The sequence below is a fragment of the Channa argus genome, chromosome 16 (assembly GCF_033026475.1).
Source record: "Channa argus isolate prfri chromosome 16, Channa argus male v1.0, whole genome shotgun sequence".
NCBI classification, from domain to species: Eukaryota; Metazoa; Chordata; class Actinopteri; order Anabantiformes; family Channidae; genus Channa; species Channa argus.
In genome coordinates this window covers 12,714,064-12,729,647 of record NC_090212.1, presented here as the reverse complement: position 1 = coordinate 12,729,647, position 15,584 = coordinate 12,714,064, and the positions used below count along the sequence as shown (strand labels likewise).

Genomic DNA, 15,584 nt, shown 5'->3' with positions numbered 1-15,584 from the left:
GTGACTTACGTAACAAACCCAGGTTAGTCGTCTTAGATCATCCATATTGCCCAGAGAGATCAGACTGTCCTGATCAGAGCAGTCTTCACTGAGACTCCTTGTCAAGCAGCTCTTATCGGGCCTCCTCTACCAGACTCACGCAAAGAAAAGGGAGTCTGTGTACAATTAAAAGAGCAGACAGAGGGCTGACTTTCGAATAGCACAGAGAACGCCACTAATCCTGGTTTCTGGCACACAGAGAGCGATAGAGAGCACTTGGGGGAGAGGCCAGATTAAAACGGGGCATGTGGGGAGTGGCCACTGATTGAGCTCACCTCCCTGTCAGCCTGCGCTTGTTTTTATTATCATTCAACAAGATCTGAGCCTGTCTAAGGCCCTTGTTTTTGTTAATATCTGATAAACCTGAAGATGAGAAACAATAATCGGACTGTTTTGTTGCAAAGCTCTTTAGAACTAATATGCGGATTGCTGCTATTTATAGACGCTTCACAGGAAGATTAGGCAATGACTGCAGTGTTGAATGGGTGACATGTAGAAAATAAGTGAATAGTAGGTTTTTAATTAGAGGAGAAGCTTTGTGAATGGCGGATGTATTTTGGAGCCACTGTTTTGACACGGTTGAAATGGCTTGCCTACGCCATGGCTCAATCCCTGCTGGTTACATCATTAATGAGCCTAAGAGAGAGGCTGTGGACAGAGCAGGTTGTTCTTATAATAATGGCAGAGATGGCTGTACTGTGGGCTCTTATTCTAAAGTGCTCTGTACTGAAATTTGGCGAAAACAAAAGGAGTATTGTTGTGAGGTTTAGCGAGGCCAGAAGTGTGGGTTGACAGCAGTCGCTCCATGTGTTTGTTTGTCACAACACTGTTATTACCTGGAAGATCCATCAGCATCTGCAGATGATAGCACAGGACACACGGTGAAGGTCATAGAATACTGGCAGGAGAATTTATTACTGAACACAAAGTGTGAGGCAAGTCTTTAGAGTTACCTTGGCAGCTTCATTTGATGCTGACATTTACATGCAATTTATTCGTTTTTTTTTCTCTTGCCATTTTGATATGTTCCTCTGTGTGTAAATAATTGATCAGGCTGTAAGCTTTCTTTCATAAGGGCCTCTCTGGCTTCAGTCTGTCACTGAATAAAATGTCTTTGCTTCAATTAGGAAGCATTTAACACAAGATTTTAGGGGAGAAGGAGGGTTTGGGTATTATGACCTCTATGACCCCTTATTATAGAGTAACTCCTATGCATTTAAAGTCACAATGAATAGCTATTTTCAACTTAAGCCTGTTCTCCCACACATAGAAGATTGTAGTAACACAGACACAGTCACACACTCCAACCACAACAGTGAGTCAGCAGACTCACAGACCTACAGACAAACACCTCTGTCAGCAAACACACACACATTCCTTGCTAAAGACGCCTGAAGAAGTTTCCAGTCGCCTGGATCACTTTGTCCTCCTGCTCTCTGTCAGTCATTTGTATCACGTCTGTTCTCAGGCTTTGTCACAGGAATTATGCTAGTTCTGAAGAAGGGGGAGAAGTTTGACGACTAATCTGCTATTTATAGTCGACAAAACTGGACTGAATGTGGTAACGCACATGTGATTATGTGTTGTTTTAATTTTTTCCCACTGTCCCTTTTGATATACAACTTTATGTAACATGTAACCATTTAGTTTTTGTTGGTTATTTTGAGCCTCTTAACAGAAAAGCTTAGAATTAAACAATTAATCTTTTTATTTTTTTATTATTACTCAACATTAAGGTTAAGTTTGGTTGCCCTAAAAGTAGTCTTTCCTGATAACACTGCTTAATAGTAATAATTTAAAATTATTGAAAGTAATGGCAGAATTAACACCTCGGTAATGGCCTAGCTATAATATTAGTGGCCGCTTTTGCTAAATTTCTGAGGGGACACCAAACATTTTCCTCCCATGACAGTACACTTTTCCCAAGGCAGATTTGCTATCATCAGTTATCACCCTGGCAGTTTGTAATCCTTATCTCTGCATTGCTTTAATATTTAGAGAAAGTTCACTAACGGGCTGCCTCATTAAACTTTAACATTAAACATTCAAATTCTAGGGGAATGTTAATTTGTTCCCAGACTTTCATTTAAAAACACTGATGCGATTCTTTTGACCGGTTGATGGGGTAAAGGCAAGAGGCAGAACAGCAGCATTAGGACAGAGAGGATAGATGTAGACTATGACAGTATCATGTTGTGTGCAGGTAGGAAACCAGATCTGCATCTGGGCAAGGTTGAACGGTGCAGTGACACAGCAGTGGGCTCAGGTGTGCTTGCTCCCCCAGCCTGGGCTTAAGGCAGGTGGAGATGAGCAGCTCACATTGGCCTGAAACCCTAGAGAAGTGATGTGGCTCAAGTGTCATCTAAAGGTTAGTTCTGCATCCGTTAGAGTGACGTCGAAAAAAAGACAGTCCCTTGGCTGGGGTGTCCGCTTACAATGTGGCCAAGACAACATGACTGCGAAGTGATGAGTTTCGATGAAAAGAAAGAGGCCTTGCAGTGGAACGTTGAGACCCACAATTGAGTCGCCAAGGAAGAAGACTGGGGAGCAGCATCACACAGTGATTGGCCTTTGTTACTGAGATAAGCTGTTATTTTGTGGTCAGACTTTCCAGTGGGATTTCAAGTCCAACACAAACTCTGGAAAGACAAGGCAGTTGTAGTGCCTAAAATAGCAATGCCAAAGTAATTACTAAAAGAATAAAACAGGGTTTTATCCAAACAGACTGCTTTAGCCCAACTACTTTAGCTCTGTTGATGCTTTGTAGAGGAGTGTTTATTCGTGTTCCAATTATTAAAGTAAATACTACTAAATACAACATACTAATTATTCCTAGATTGTTAATTACTTTTGTATTTCATCACGTAGAAATGACAATCATCAGCGGGTTTAAATTCCTAAAAGGCTGAGGAGTCTCAGCTTTTCTCATTTTTTTATATAGCTTTAAATTGAATGTCTTTGAGTTTTGCCTTTCTTTATTGAAGTAGAGAGGTGGAAAGTAATTGGGAAGTAATCAAATTGCAATTGGCTGTTGTTTACAGTTATGTTTGCAGAAGGACACAGATGTACCTGCATTGAAATTCTGTTACTTGCATTAACAAAAATAAAGGTACTTATTTTACAGGATTAGTATTCATCACTTTGCATCACATTGTAATTAGTTTATATACTATACCATATACCGTATACTTATAATACTGTATACTGTATTATAATATGTAATACTGCATCATAATGTATTTGTTTATCATAGCGTATTATTCTCAAATAATAATTTGTAACATGATACATCTTGAAATTGCAGTTATATAAATGTATTAATACCTTGCTTTATTTCACTGCCCATATTTTTTTATACTGATCTATGTGTTTTTATCGTGATCAACGATGTTTTGCATTATCCCCAACATGCCAGCAGGAAGGTAGAAAGTGAGGGTAAAATACAAGAGAGAGCAGTAAGAGACAAAACTGTGCGGATGAAAGAAACGGTGGCACAAGGCAGGAGCTGTTGGCGTAGCATATCTTAGCCACCTTGAGTAATGTTTCTCTTTAGATTATCAAAATGTGTGGGTCTGTGTGGGAGAGTGCGTGGACATGTTATCATGTTAATAGTGTGGGATGCAAGGAAAATGTGTTATTGTGCATGTGTGTTCAGCCAAGCCTAAGTGGTGCTGACCAGATAAAGCTGCTGTCTCAATAAAAAAAAAATAACAACCACATTGGTGATAATAGCATTAATATATCCCCATATGCTGTAAACTGATATCAGTCACCTAACACTTGACCCATTCACATGCTTCCTTGTGATTATGCAGGCCTCACAATGCAGACAGAACCTTTGTTACTTTCTACTTTAATACTGAAAAAACAGTATGCTACTGTTTATATTAATGGCTGTTTTGACAGAAGCTGTGTTTTATGGGTGTCAGGTTACTACACACACACACACATCCTTAGAGTTATTCAGTGATACCAAGTCCCTGATTTACCTGTGACAGATTAACTCATCCTCATCCTAGTCAGCAAGTTAACTGTAAATACAGAGCATATGTATGAATGTCAAAAGTACAATCGGGTGTGTGAAGAAAAACTAATTTATTTATTTATTTATTTTTGTCCTTTTGGCTTTTGTGAGTTCAGGCCACCTTGCTTGTTAAAAAATTAAACATTAAGTTGGTGGAAACACCATACAATACGCATACATACATATATACGTACATACTGTCCCACAGAATTAAAGAATTAAATTACTAGACCAAAATATGCGAGTAAGAGTTACTATTTACCAGTTACAATTCAATTCTCAATTCTTTGTTAGCCATTACCTCGAGATGTACTCATATCATTTACTTAACTAAAAGTATCATTCCCACAGTGTAGAAATACTCAATTAAAATTACAATTAAAAGTTCTGTATTATAAAAAGTACAGTAAAAAAAACTTGAAGTACCAAAAGCAAAAGTGCATGCAGTATGGCCTGTCACGCCAAAGAATGTAATATTATTGGATTATAATTATTGATGTGTTAATGTTTTTATCACTTAATTGTTGCAGCTGGTAACAGTGGAGCTGATTTAAACAATGTTTTTGAATCTAACAACTTTTAATTTATTTTCCTCAAGTACTGCTATACAGTAGCTGTTAATTTCACAATAAACATCAATATGATGTTGTCATACAGTTTAAATAATATGAAAGGTAACTAGTCATTTCCTCATTCTAAAGTAAATGCAATGGAGTAAAGTAAGAAAATTTGCTTAATTAATCTTCATTTTGATAAGGAACATCTTGTTTTGGTTGTAATTGTTTCCGATTTGAGCTACTTGCTAATCACAAAGGCTAAACATAATGAGACTGGAAAGGATTCAAATTTGATATGTGTGCTAGATACTGGATTCAGATGTGTTAAAATGCTAAAAGTGCTCCTACAGGCGTTGCTCCAAAAAGGGGTGTGTGGGGAGGAAAAAGGTGTCAGGGAATCTGGTATTTGCTCACTGACAGATCTGACTGAAAGCCTGATTGTAACAATGCAAATGTGCCTGTAGTGGTTGTTACTGGCCGAAGAACACGGTCTCAAAAATCAGTACAAATGATAAGAATATTAAAGACTCCAAAAATGATTGAGATGTGAGTGTGTGGTCTGCACTCATTAATATGGAAATATCTCTATGTGCTGAGTAAAGTACTGAGTTGTTAATCATCAGACAGCATTCATAGTAATATTTTAAACATGATACATTTTCCTGTCCAAAAGTAGGCTAGCGGCAAACAGGAATATCTGCAATGGAAAATTGGCTCTGGTTTATGGAACAATCATGGAAAAAATGGAATGTGATAAGCAAAAATGTGCTGGAACAGACGTGCAGGTATTAGATTTTTCATCCAGCTCTGTTTATCTCTGCCTACCTAGTTTGACCTCATTAGACAGGTTCCACTTTGGGCCTTTAAGGGAGGACTGTAATTAAAAATGATGGTCCAGATGCTTAAGACATGCATATTCTTAATTATTCCAACATCATCTATTTTTAGTGTAAACTGTCCCTCATTCACCCCAAGGCTCTGTGGCCCATTTTGTTGGTTTTTACCCAAATCCCATTCAAGCACGAGTGTCTGGATTAGACTGTGCTACAGCCATGCACATGTCGCAGAGAAGGATGAGTGATTCAACAAAGAAATGAGGAAAAAACACAGAATAAGCTTTCTTTACCTCACATTTGGACTTGATTAATCTTTTCGTGTTGATGGTGGATGGTCTAATTCAATGTAGAATTGAACTAGCTTGTGGATTACAGTTGTGGATTTTTGGTATCCAAGTGCCAGTGTAATTTAAATAGTGTACTGGCTTAAATGAGAGACTGGATCAAAATAGAGCATTGTGACTCAGTCAGTGAATTTAAATGCTTTGCCTGAAGATTTCTGCAGGAAAAAACATGCTTGTAGATAATGAGTTGGGGCTGCAACCAATGTTTTTTTTCATTACTGTATTTTACATTTGTGTAGGAAAAAACTGACATTTGGGTATTTTTGCTGAACCAGTTCTTAAGCAATTGTTTCATCTCTAAACTAAATACTTTTCTGACTTCTTATATAAATAATATAAAACAATCTATATCAGACCTCGACAAGACAGATCTCTGTCTCATTTAGAAAAATAAATCCATTGTAACATAGCAAAGTCTCACTTTGAAATTAATGGGATCTGTGTCTTTGTGTGCCAGATTTCTTTTTGTGTGTCTACTTAGTGTGTTTGGTGCATTGTTCATGCATGTGGCTATGCAAATGAATGATGTGGGACATGTGGGTGTTTTGCTGCTGACGGGACTTAATGCTGACTGACGATGAAGGACAGATTAACAAATTTTGTGAACTTTTACAGTTTGGACACAATTTAGAAAGAATATGTTCACAAGCTAATGTTTTTTAGTGGGTGTTTTGGTGGAACTGGACTTGGATTCAGAAGATGTTTATCTGTCACTGTGTTTACTGTGCTTACAGAACAGGATGTGGCTGCTGCTGATTGTCACTGATCCCTAAACACTGAAAAACCTTATCCTGTCTGTACATAAAGAAAACACTTAGGTCACAGTCACCTGTCACAGGGTTACACATAATTCCACCACCTTACTGAGTCATTGTCAGACAGAGGTGTGAAATGCAGTGCGCAGACCTGTACATTTCTCAGCCCTGTCACGCTTCCTGTCTCCTGTTTGCCTCTGCATCGCTATGTCGGTTACTGTTGTTTATTATCTTGCTGCGTGACATCGCACCAAATGAAAACCTGTCCTTGCACACTAAACCACGTCTCATCCTTAAAGCAACCGATCTTTTGTTCAGATCATTGTCAGGAACACTAGCTGGCTCTGTGCTTGCTGCCTCCCAGTGCCACTGAATGTGAATTGTGTCCACAGTCTTGTCCTGTTGACACCACGATGACAGCTTTTCCATTACCATCAGTAACATAACTGCCTCATTACCCAAGAGGCAATCTGCTGAGGGATGACCCTGGAGGCACCGGCAGAGTGGCTGCAGTTCACCAGCAAGATTTTACTGTGCTGGTTTGTTTTTGTTCTCCGTTTGTCCTTCTTTTTATGTTGAATTGTTTTTCTTGACATCCATATTTTCCCTGCATGAAATGGAGCCTTTGCAACAACAGTGACTTGAAGCAGTATTGCCAATAAGAAGTTAATTTTACTCATTTCACAAATTATGTAGCTAAGACATATACTCACAATATGACTATGAATATGACCATAATTTGATATCCCAATATAGTTTATTTCATACTCCAAAAATGGGTATCATGGTATATCACAATAAAGCGTATGTTCTGTAAATTCAATACAAATACACTTGGGAAAGCTGATTTCTCATTACAGTTTTGATTACGTACTTGACCAAAGTGTACTGACTCATATTTTATTAATTTTTAGCTTAGAATGTAGGTGCAAACTTTCTATTAACCTTGCCACAAAATGTACAGCATATTTTAATGGCTTTGGTCTGAAGATTATCTCTGTAGTGTTTGTTGTTTGTTGCTCCCTTGTTCTTGTGGAGGCGTAGTGGTGTTAGTCTGATGCTGGCACAGGTGTGCTGCTGCCAGAGTACAGAGGCTGCAGGCTTCACCACTATTTTATTCTCAGAGAAGAAAGATTTGCATTAATAGGTTTTAATTAATTTACATTTTTTAATAGCACTTGAACATCCAGTCATCTGTAAAGTGTACAACATGCAAAAGGACCAATAAAAACAGTTTAATAGTTGTATTAAGATTTAAGTTGGGCTGATTGATTTACAACATGAACAGAGTAGTGCATAAGAAATAATTCCACCTTAAAAGTTCCTTTTAGCCTCTCAGCAGATGCAACTCCAGCTATTTGCAGCTGATGTTAACTAGTACTAAGAATAATCAATGGTTGGGCTCCATTTTCATAAATCAGCATAACCTGTGTAAATCTTCTTCAGAATGGATGTTTATTGCTTGTTTGTTTATTGCTCGGCACAGTACATAAAATATTTCATTTTGCTTATTGTTTTGTACACCTCCTCCTGCTCAGAATTACAGAATATAATAATATGAAACATTTTTAGACATTGTCATCTGATATATATCGTCACATTATCACAGCACTAACACAAAATTTGACCTTAAAAACCTAATTATCATTTTTGCCACTGGTTTTCAACCAACAGACATTGCTGAGTACTGCATGAGTCATATGTATTTTTAATCATTTAACAAGAGAAGCAAAAATAGCCACTTTAAAGCTTTTTATTTTTTGGTGAAAATCTGTAGAAATTGAAAACACAGTGTCAAAAATGTTTTGAAGATCCAACAAGAAAACCCTTCTTACCTTTGGGTGTTATGTAAAGGTGAGGTGAAGAAACCTGTGGTCAACAGGAATGACTACACTTTTCAATTAAGCCACGTTATGGGCTATTTGAGAACGGCACACCACCTCCTCTTGATGGCCTCCATCCCTCACACATCAGATTTTGCTGGTAGTTAAAAAGAAGTGCATGAGCAAAGGATTCATGAAATGTCGGTTTTCATCATTTGTTCTCTGTCCCTTCTTTACACGGGCAAAATCATTTCATCCAGGCTTTGTTGAGAATGAAAAACAAGAACACTGTTTTTCCCCTTCACCTGCCGCCCTACTCTCTCACTCACTGCAGATACAATAGTAGCAGGTGTTGGATTGAGCTCTGTGCATTTGTGAGTGCATGTCTGTGTTTTTATGAAGGTAAAACCAGCTTTAGCTTTAGTTGTGCTTACATAGTAATGGTGCTTTAACATTATATTGCCATGCAGGCATGCTCTCTGTGCACGTGCGAACAGTGTGCATGGGTGCATACAGAAATACCACATAACCTTTAGTAGAAACAAAGCTCAGAATTCTGAATACACTCTTTACTCCACTTGCATGTACTCACATGGTCAGTGCAAGAGCTTTATGATGGCAGATGAGCAGGCCGCCTTTCAGCCATGTGTAACTCAATACTCCCTCTCCTCTTCCTCGATTTCCCCTCCTCTCTCTCCTCCTATTCCCTTAGGATGTCCGCTCGTAGAGGCCACATCAATTATTAGTGATCAGCACCCTCACTTGTTACAGGCAGCTGTGAGTGTGTCAGTTGGTGAGCTTAAAAACAAACAGTATATGCTATTATGGAACACGACCTAGGTGCTTTTCCCACATCTCTGCTGATGCCAAAACATCAATTTAGGTTAAGGATGTGCCCACTCAGTGCATGTTTATGTGTGTGTTTTTGCATAAGACTATCTTAATGGTTATCACACATGGCGTTTGATGACATGTGAGTCATAGAGGCTGGCTAAGGCTCATGTAATATTCATGGTTTGAATAAGCACTTAAGTGGGAACTGCAGATAGCCCAAACAAGTGCTTTGTTTTCATTCTCCAGATAACTATGTTTAGACCTGCTGTTGTCATTGTCATGCTTTTTTTCTTTTTCCAAAATTATTAATTGCTCACTTATAATATGTATACATTTGTAAAAGTGCAAAATTGCAAAAAGCTAGGACTAATGTTCCATCTTTAAGGGAATGTGAACCTTTGCAGCTAACTGTATTAAGAAAAAAAGAAATGTAAAAGTTGTATAAAACAAAAAAGAAAAATCACCAAACTAGGCAGTGCATTCCACTCAGCTTTGTAAGGTCTTAAAGCATTTTTAGCTAACAATTTTGATTTTACAGCGTGCAACTTTAATATTTTGGTTTAGTGTCAGCTGTGCACTACCTTCCTAACAATAAAAAACAGACACACAAAGTTAGCAACTAGATGGTTAACGCAGTAACCTGGTGCTTAACCTTTTTGGTGCAGTACTATGACAAGTCTCTTTTGCTGTTTATGAACAATAAAGGAAGAGACTGGATGCTTAATTATTGTTTGGCCTTTTTTTGCATTAGTACACTTAAGACTTGACTTTCCACGTCTCAGGGTGAGGCACACTCTTTGCTCTCTTCTGGCATTTTGTTAGTGTTGGATTCTAATTGATGAATTAGCCTGTGATTCTCCCCAAAATGCATAAAAGGAGGCAGGATACGGTATTCACACATTCCTGATTTGACTGCTTTTCCTTGTTCCAGAAGAGTGCACCTTGTATGGTGAACTTGAAACTTGACTAAAAATGGTATCACAGATCCTGAAGGTGAAGTCAACTCTGAGGTTAAGTCAGCTTTATCCAGCATTTAACAAGAGAAGACCAGATGCATTTACATGGGGAGAAGAAATGCAAATAAAGCAAGAGGGAAAGAAGGGAGGATTATGATTAAAAGCGTTAATCTGCTTATTCTTAAAATGCAAATTGTTTTACCACAGTGTACACTACACTGCAGCATAACTGTGGTTCACAGCTTGCTGAATCATTAACAGCTCTGCATGTGTCAGACAGGGTGGTGATGTGATTTCTCTGCAGAGATGCGGAGTACACTGTAGAACAAATTCAATGCCTCAATCTGACAATTGTAATTATGTCTTAGCTGTAGTGAAAAATCAAAAAATTAAAATAGAAATTTGTTAATTAATCATTACAACATGTTACAAAACATACCTTTTGGTGTTTCCTTGACAGGAGTAAAATACATATATTTTTAGTGTTTTAAAATGGCGATGCCCGACATGATAATATACAGGTCAGTTTTACTTTATAGTGGTCATATTCTTTACTTCTATATTTTATATCAAAGGACCAATAGGACATAGTCAGAACCAGGCACTCTTGTCATTGTGCTGAATTTACAGATAGCTGGTGTCTCCGATCACTAAGCTGTCACTAATGTGCAGAGGCATATCTCACAGCTGACTTCCTGCCGGTGCTCCCTTAGGTAACAGTGCTTCTTCGCACCCATCTCGGTGAGGTGCTGTGTCAGCCGGACAAGGAAAGTGTTGAGGGAGTATTTCACTCTTCTGTTGTCCCGTAACAGAAAAGACAATGTATTCAGATAAACGTTGATGTTGTAAGAGTGGTGCTTACCAATTGATATCAATACCTCCGACTGCACACATGAATACATTTTAAAAAAGGCAATAGAAAAAGGCATATTTTTTCTTTTTGTTTTTAAGCATGCTGTCACAATATCATAGCCAAAGATTTCCTTGTAAAGTAATAAAATAGATGTGATAGGCAGAGCTCTAATTGTGTAATGTTTTCAGGATGAAATAAGTGGAGCAAAAACGAAATAAATGACATTTCAGCACTCCTGGGAGGCACCTGTGAAACTTGGAGCAGTCTGAGTGAGGCTGGTACCATTCAAGATCACCTTTACTGGCTTTAGAGTTGCACATTCATCACCCATCTTGATTTGTGGAAAGAACACACTGTTTCATTGTCACGTTTCTGCCTGTGCTCAGAGATGGTTGGCTAGGAGACAAAGAATAGCTCTACTGATTACTCAGAAACCAGCTCTCCCAGCAGCATGTTTCCTTTTGCCCTCCTACTGCGTTGCTTGATTGAATTCACAGCTGAGGAGACCAATTTGATGTCCTCAGAGAAAAAAAAAAACACAGGACATGTGGGAATATGTCATATATTCTAAAGTTTGGTTAAAGTGTGAAGCATTGTGGGGGTGGGGGCAGGAGAGAATTACAAAGATAAAAGAAAAAAATGAAGAGAGAAAAACAGAGTGTGAGACAATCAGCATCAGAGATGAATGCAATGAAATTGTCCTCATTAACTCGAGCAAAATGAAATGTGTGCAAATCAGTAAATCATGTGTTGCTCAAACAGAGCTGTCAGTTAATAACATAAACTGAGCTCATTCCATCTTTTCACCATTAACAATGTAGCAATGACAGTTTTGTATTGCATATTGAAAGCAAATAGCATACTAATAATATCTGGAAGACTTTATTTAGTGTTATTTTTAGCAGGATTCAACCACCCCTTTGTATTGCTAAAGATAAAATGAGTTGGTAAATCAACAACCAAACACAAAAACATAAATAACTTCAAATTTATTTTTATGTTATATTTTTGTCCTCCATAGGAGCGGTTTGAGGCCTTGTTTAGGATCTACGATGACCAGGCGAATTTCCAGATGTTCAAAAGTTTCCGGAGAGTCAGGATCAACTTCAGCACCCCAGAGGCTGCTGCCCGTGCTCGAATTGAGCTACACGAGTCAGAGTTCAATGGCCAGAAGCTTAAACTCTACTTCGCCCAAGTGAGTGTCACTTGAGGGTTCTGGGAAAGGGCAGGGTGAGGGCCTGGGATATGGACCATCTAAGGAAGAGCACTGCTTATTTGCATGGAAAGTTAGGGCACAGTGCATCTCCGTGCAAAGATCAAGGACACAAGCAAACAAACAACAATTTTGTGTGTGTCTGTGTGTGCGTGTTTGTGTGTGTGTTCAGGAGAACACTGCCTCGACTCCACACTCTTTTTACTCCTTATTTTTTTAATCCTTTTTCATCTGAGCCACACCTGACTGATTCTGCAACCCACCAACTCCCCTTTAACAACCAATCAGTCACAATAGCATTTCAGTTACTATATTCCATATGTAACAATTCTAGGAATGTAGTCAATAAAATTTTACATGTAACCTAAATTTCTTTAACAAAAAGTATTTAAAGCCCAGTTTTGGGCCAAATCCCTTGTTCGGTCTACAAAACATCTAATTCATGCTCCTTGAGACATCACGAGTCAACTTATAAATCATGCTTGCTTTATTACAAATGCATCACAAGTCATGACCCGTTCGGTACCTCTCAGTGCTTTGATGTAAGAGGATTAAGGATTTTACAGCTCAGACAGATGCCACATGTAGGAATTGTAATTATGGCAATTTGCAGGTATCAATATGGAAAAATCCGCTCATGGGAAGAAACCTGTAATTTGAGACTAAAAGACCGATGCTGTGACTGCAAACCTAATATGCTTTTGTTGTCTTTAGGTATCAGGATTACATAAAAAGTGAAGGAATATCAACAGACCATATTTAACCCACAAATGTATGAATTATTCTTCCAGAGGAATTTAGCAGCTTTGCCCAAATTCATATTGCTTTGATCTCCTATTTAGCACACCTCCACTCTCATCAGTTGTCATCTCCTCTCTTCTAGATCCAGAATGGCGATGAGGACATTGACAAGTCGTACCTGGCCCCTCCTCAGCCCGTCAAGCAGTTTCTGATCTCGCCTCCTGCCTCACCACCTGTGGGCTGGAGTCAGAGCGAAGACGCTACGCCCGTCATTAACTACGACCTGCTGTGTGCGGTAGCCAAGTTAGGACCTGGTTAGTACTAAGCTTAAAATGCTTGTGCACACAAACTTTAAATACAAAGCCATGCAGACAATGAGCCTGGAAAACAGTGTATGCTGAAGGGAAAAAAAATCTAATTTTGCACATTCATCTTTGAAAAGCAACCCAGATCCAAACAGAAATCATTTCATGCCCCTCAGCAGGGTTTCACAGAAGGGTTATTAGGACAAGAGAATTTCGGTGGACAGTGGGTATTGAATCATTCTTGACCTTTCTAGTAACGTCTGTGACAGAACTAATTTATCTGATCACAAATGCATTTCCTATGTCAGACTACCATTACGTGCCTTTATAAAATTATTATAAATTCATTTTAAAAGAATTTCAAAATTGTTATCTCTTCATGAATTGTTAATATATTTCCCGTTCCAGTGTGTCTGTGCTGACTGGTCCTGATTAGGCAGCTAGACAAAAGAAATAACTTGAAGCATCATCACATCAAATCCACAGTGCTGGTCACTATACATCAATGCCAATAATGCTCGACCCCAACTTCCTGCAATCTAAAATCTAAAATGAAATGTGCCCCCTTTTGTTTTTTGTAACAAATGTAAGATGCAGTCCTTTTGCTTGTAGACCTGTGTTACCCTAAGTCTGACTCTTAAGTTGACCCTTAGAGTGTGTTCTGAATATTCTCATTTGGGAAATACAAGTATATGCACAGTATTAAACTTCCCTCTGCCTTCCCTAGATTAAAGTATCTTCCTGCTTTTACCTGAAGAACTCACCCAGATGATGTCATTAGCCATAAGCACAAGTTGCTCAAACTATGCAGGTTGTAGTCTTGGTACACTCACTCCTACAGGACTCCTCCAGATGACATCATCTCAGCACCAGCTGCTGTCATCTTGATGAGTTTCTAGCTGTTTTTCAGATAGAACAAAAGAGATATTTTGACTCTCTGAAAACTCCAAGCCTACAAATTGAGCATTCCATGTTAGGGAAAGTTAGTGTTTTCTGCTTCTGTCTGAAAACACTACCCCATCCACTGAGCTTTTCATCATAATGTAGATCACTCCGCAGATCTTCTGCAGTTCTCATCTTATTACAATTTTAGCAAGTTTGTTATATGTGGAGGCTGCGCATTTCACAGATTCTCTGGAGCCAGCTTTGCTGCCCATTAATGTTTCCTCTGTCTCTCATGTCAACAAGATTTTAGATTACAGCAACCTTTATAAAATGTCAACCCAATACGCAGGAAAAGGTGCAGTATATCTCATCGGGTTTGTGTATGTGGGCATGCTCGTGCTGATGGAGTGGAAAACATTTCTTCTTAGTCTGTATTCAGTTACATATCTTTTTTACTATCAACAAAAATGTGATTAAACTTTCCACATGCACACAAAGTCCAGCCCCGAAGACCACTTTTGACACTTTGTACTGTTACCATAGCAACAGGAGGCATCAGGAAATGGCTTTTTTCGTCGCCGCACATTCTGGCATCCAAAATCAGATTAGCGCTGGGATGCAGCACAGCGCGCTGACTCCCTCTGTCAACTCCATGCGGTAACAGCAGGAAACTATTCAGCATCCATCCCTCTGTTTGGCACCAATGTGAAAAGCTACTAGACCAATTTCCTCCTGTCTACCAGATGTCTGATCCCATCTCCATGGAAACTGTGATACAATCTTGCAACTGTATGTTTTCAATCTGAGCTTGCTTAGTTTGGCATCTAGACAAATGGCAGGACAATTTCAAGAAAAGTCTTTGGTTTCCTCTTGAAAGCATGGCCTTTTCCTGGGACAGAAAAACTGTAGATTATGCTCAATATGTACCATAAATAGTAGTACAAATACAAGAAGGCACTAGACATATACTAGACATATTGTTACAACCTTACTTATAGGTCTATTACTTTCAGATTATTTCCTTAAATAAAATTATAATTACCAATAATTATGCCTTGTTTTAGCTTTGTGTACTGTTGAGTTAGTTCATGTATAATATGACTGGAGCACATTTAGAAAGCTCACAAAATTGTTTTTTCACCCTCATAATAAAATACATTTAGTGCTGTAATCAAAAAATACCTAAAACCTAAAAACCTTATAACCTACAGTGTCAGTTTCTTATAGTGCAGGTCAGTGGCACAGGAGAAAAAGATACAGCATCAGTTGTTTGCTACAAATGCAATACTTCTTGCTGGAGTCACTTCATTGTTGGTAAATGGTGTTTTCTGACGACAAGAACAAAAACAACTGTCAGAATATTGTGTTCTGTATGTAAAGCTGTGTTCTGTATTTCTTGAAGAACTACACCACTGTCTT

General features: G+C 38.4%; 1 protein-coding gene across 2 annotated transcripts in view; it reads left to right on the top strand.

The window, feature by feature from the left end:
* The window catches only part of rcan3 (regulator of calcineurin 3), a 30,942-nt gene that overhangs the window by 12,156 nt on the left and 3,202 nt on the right, over positions 1–15,584 (top strand). For both annotated transcript variants that reach the window (XM_067479961.1, XM_067479962.1), the window contains 2 exons: positions 12,043–12,216; positions 13,118–13,289. In XM_067479961.1, coding sequence (XP_067336062.1) covers positions 12,043–12,216; positions 13,118–13,289 — 346 coding nt within the window. The remainder of the gene's footprint in view (positions 1–12,042; positions 12,217–13,117; positions 13,290–15,584) is intronic.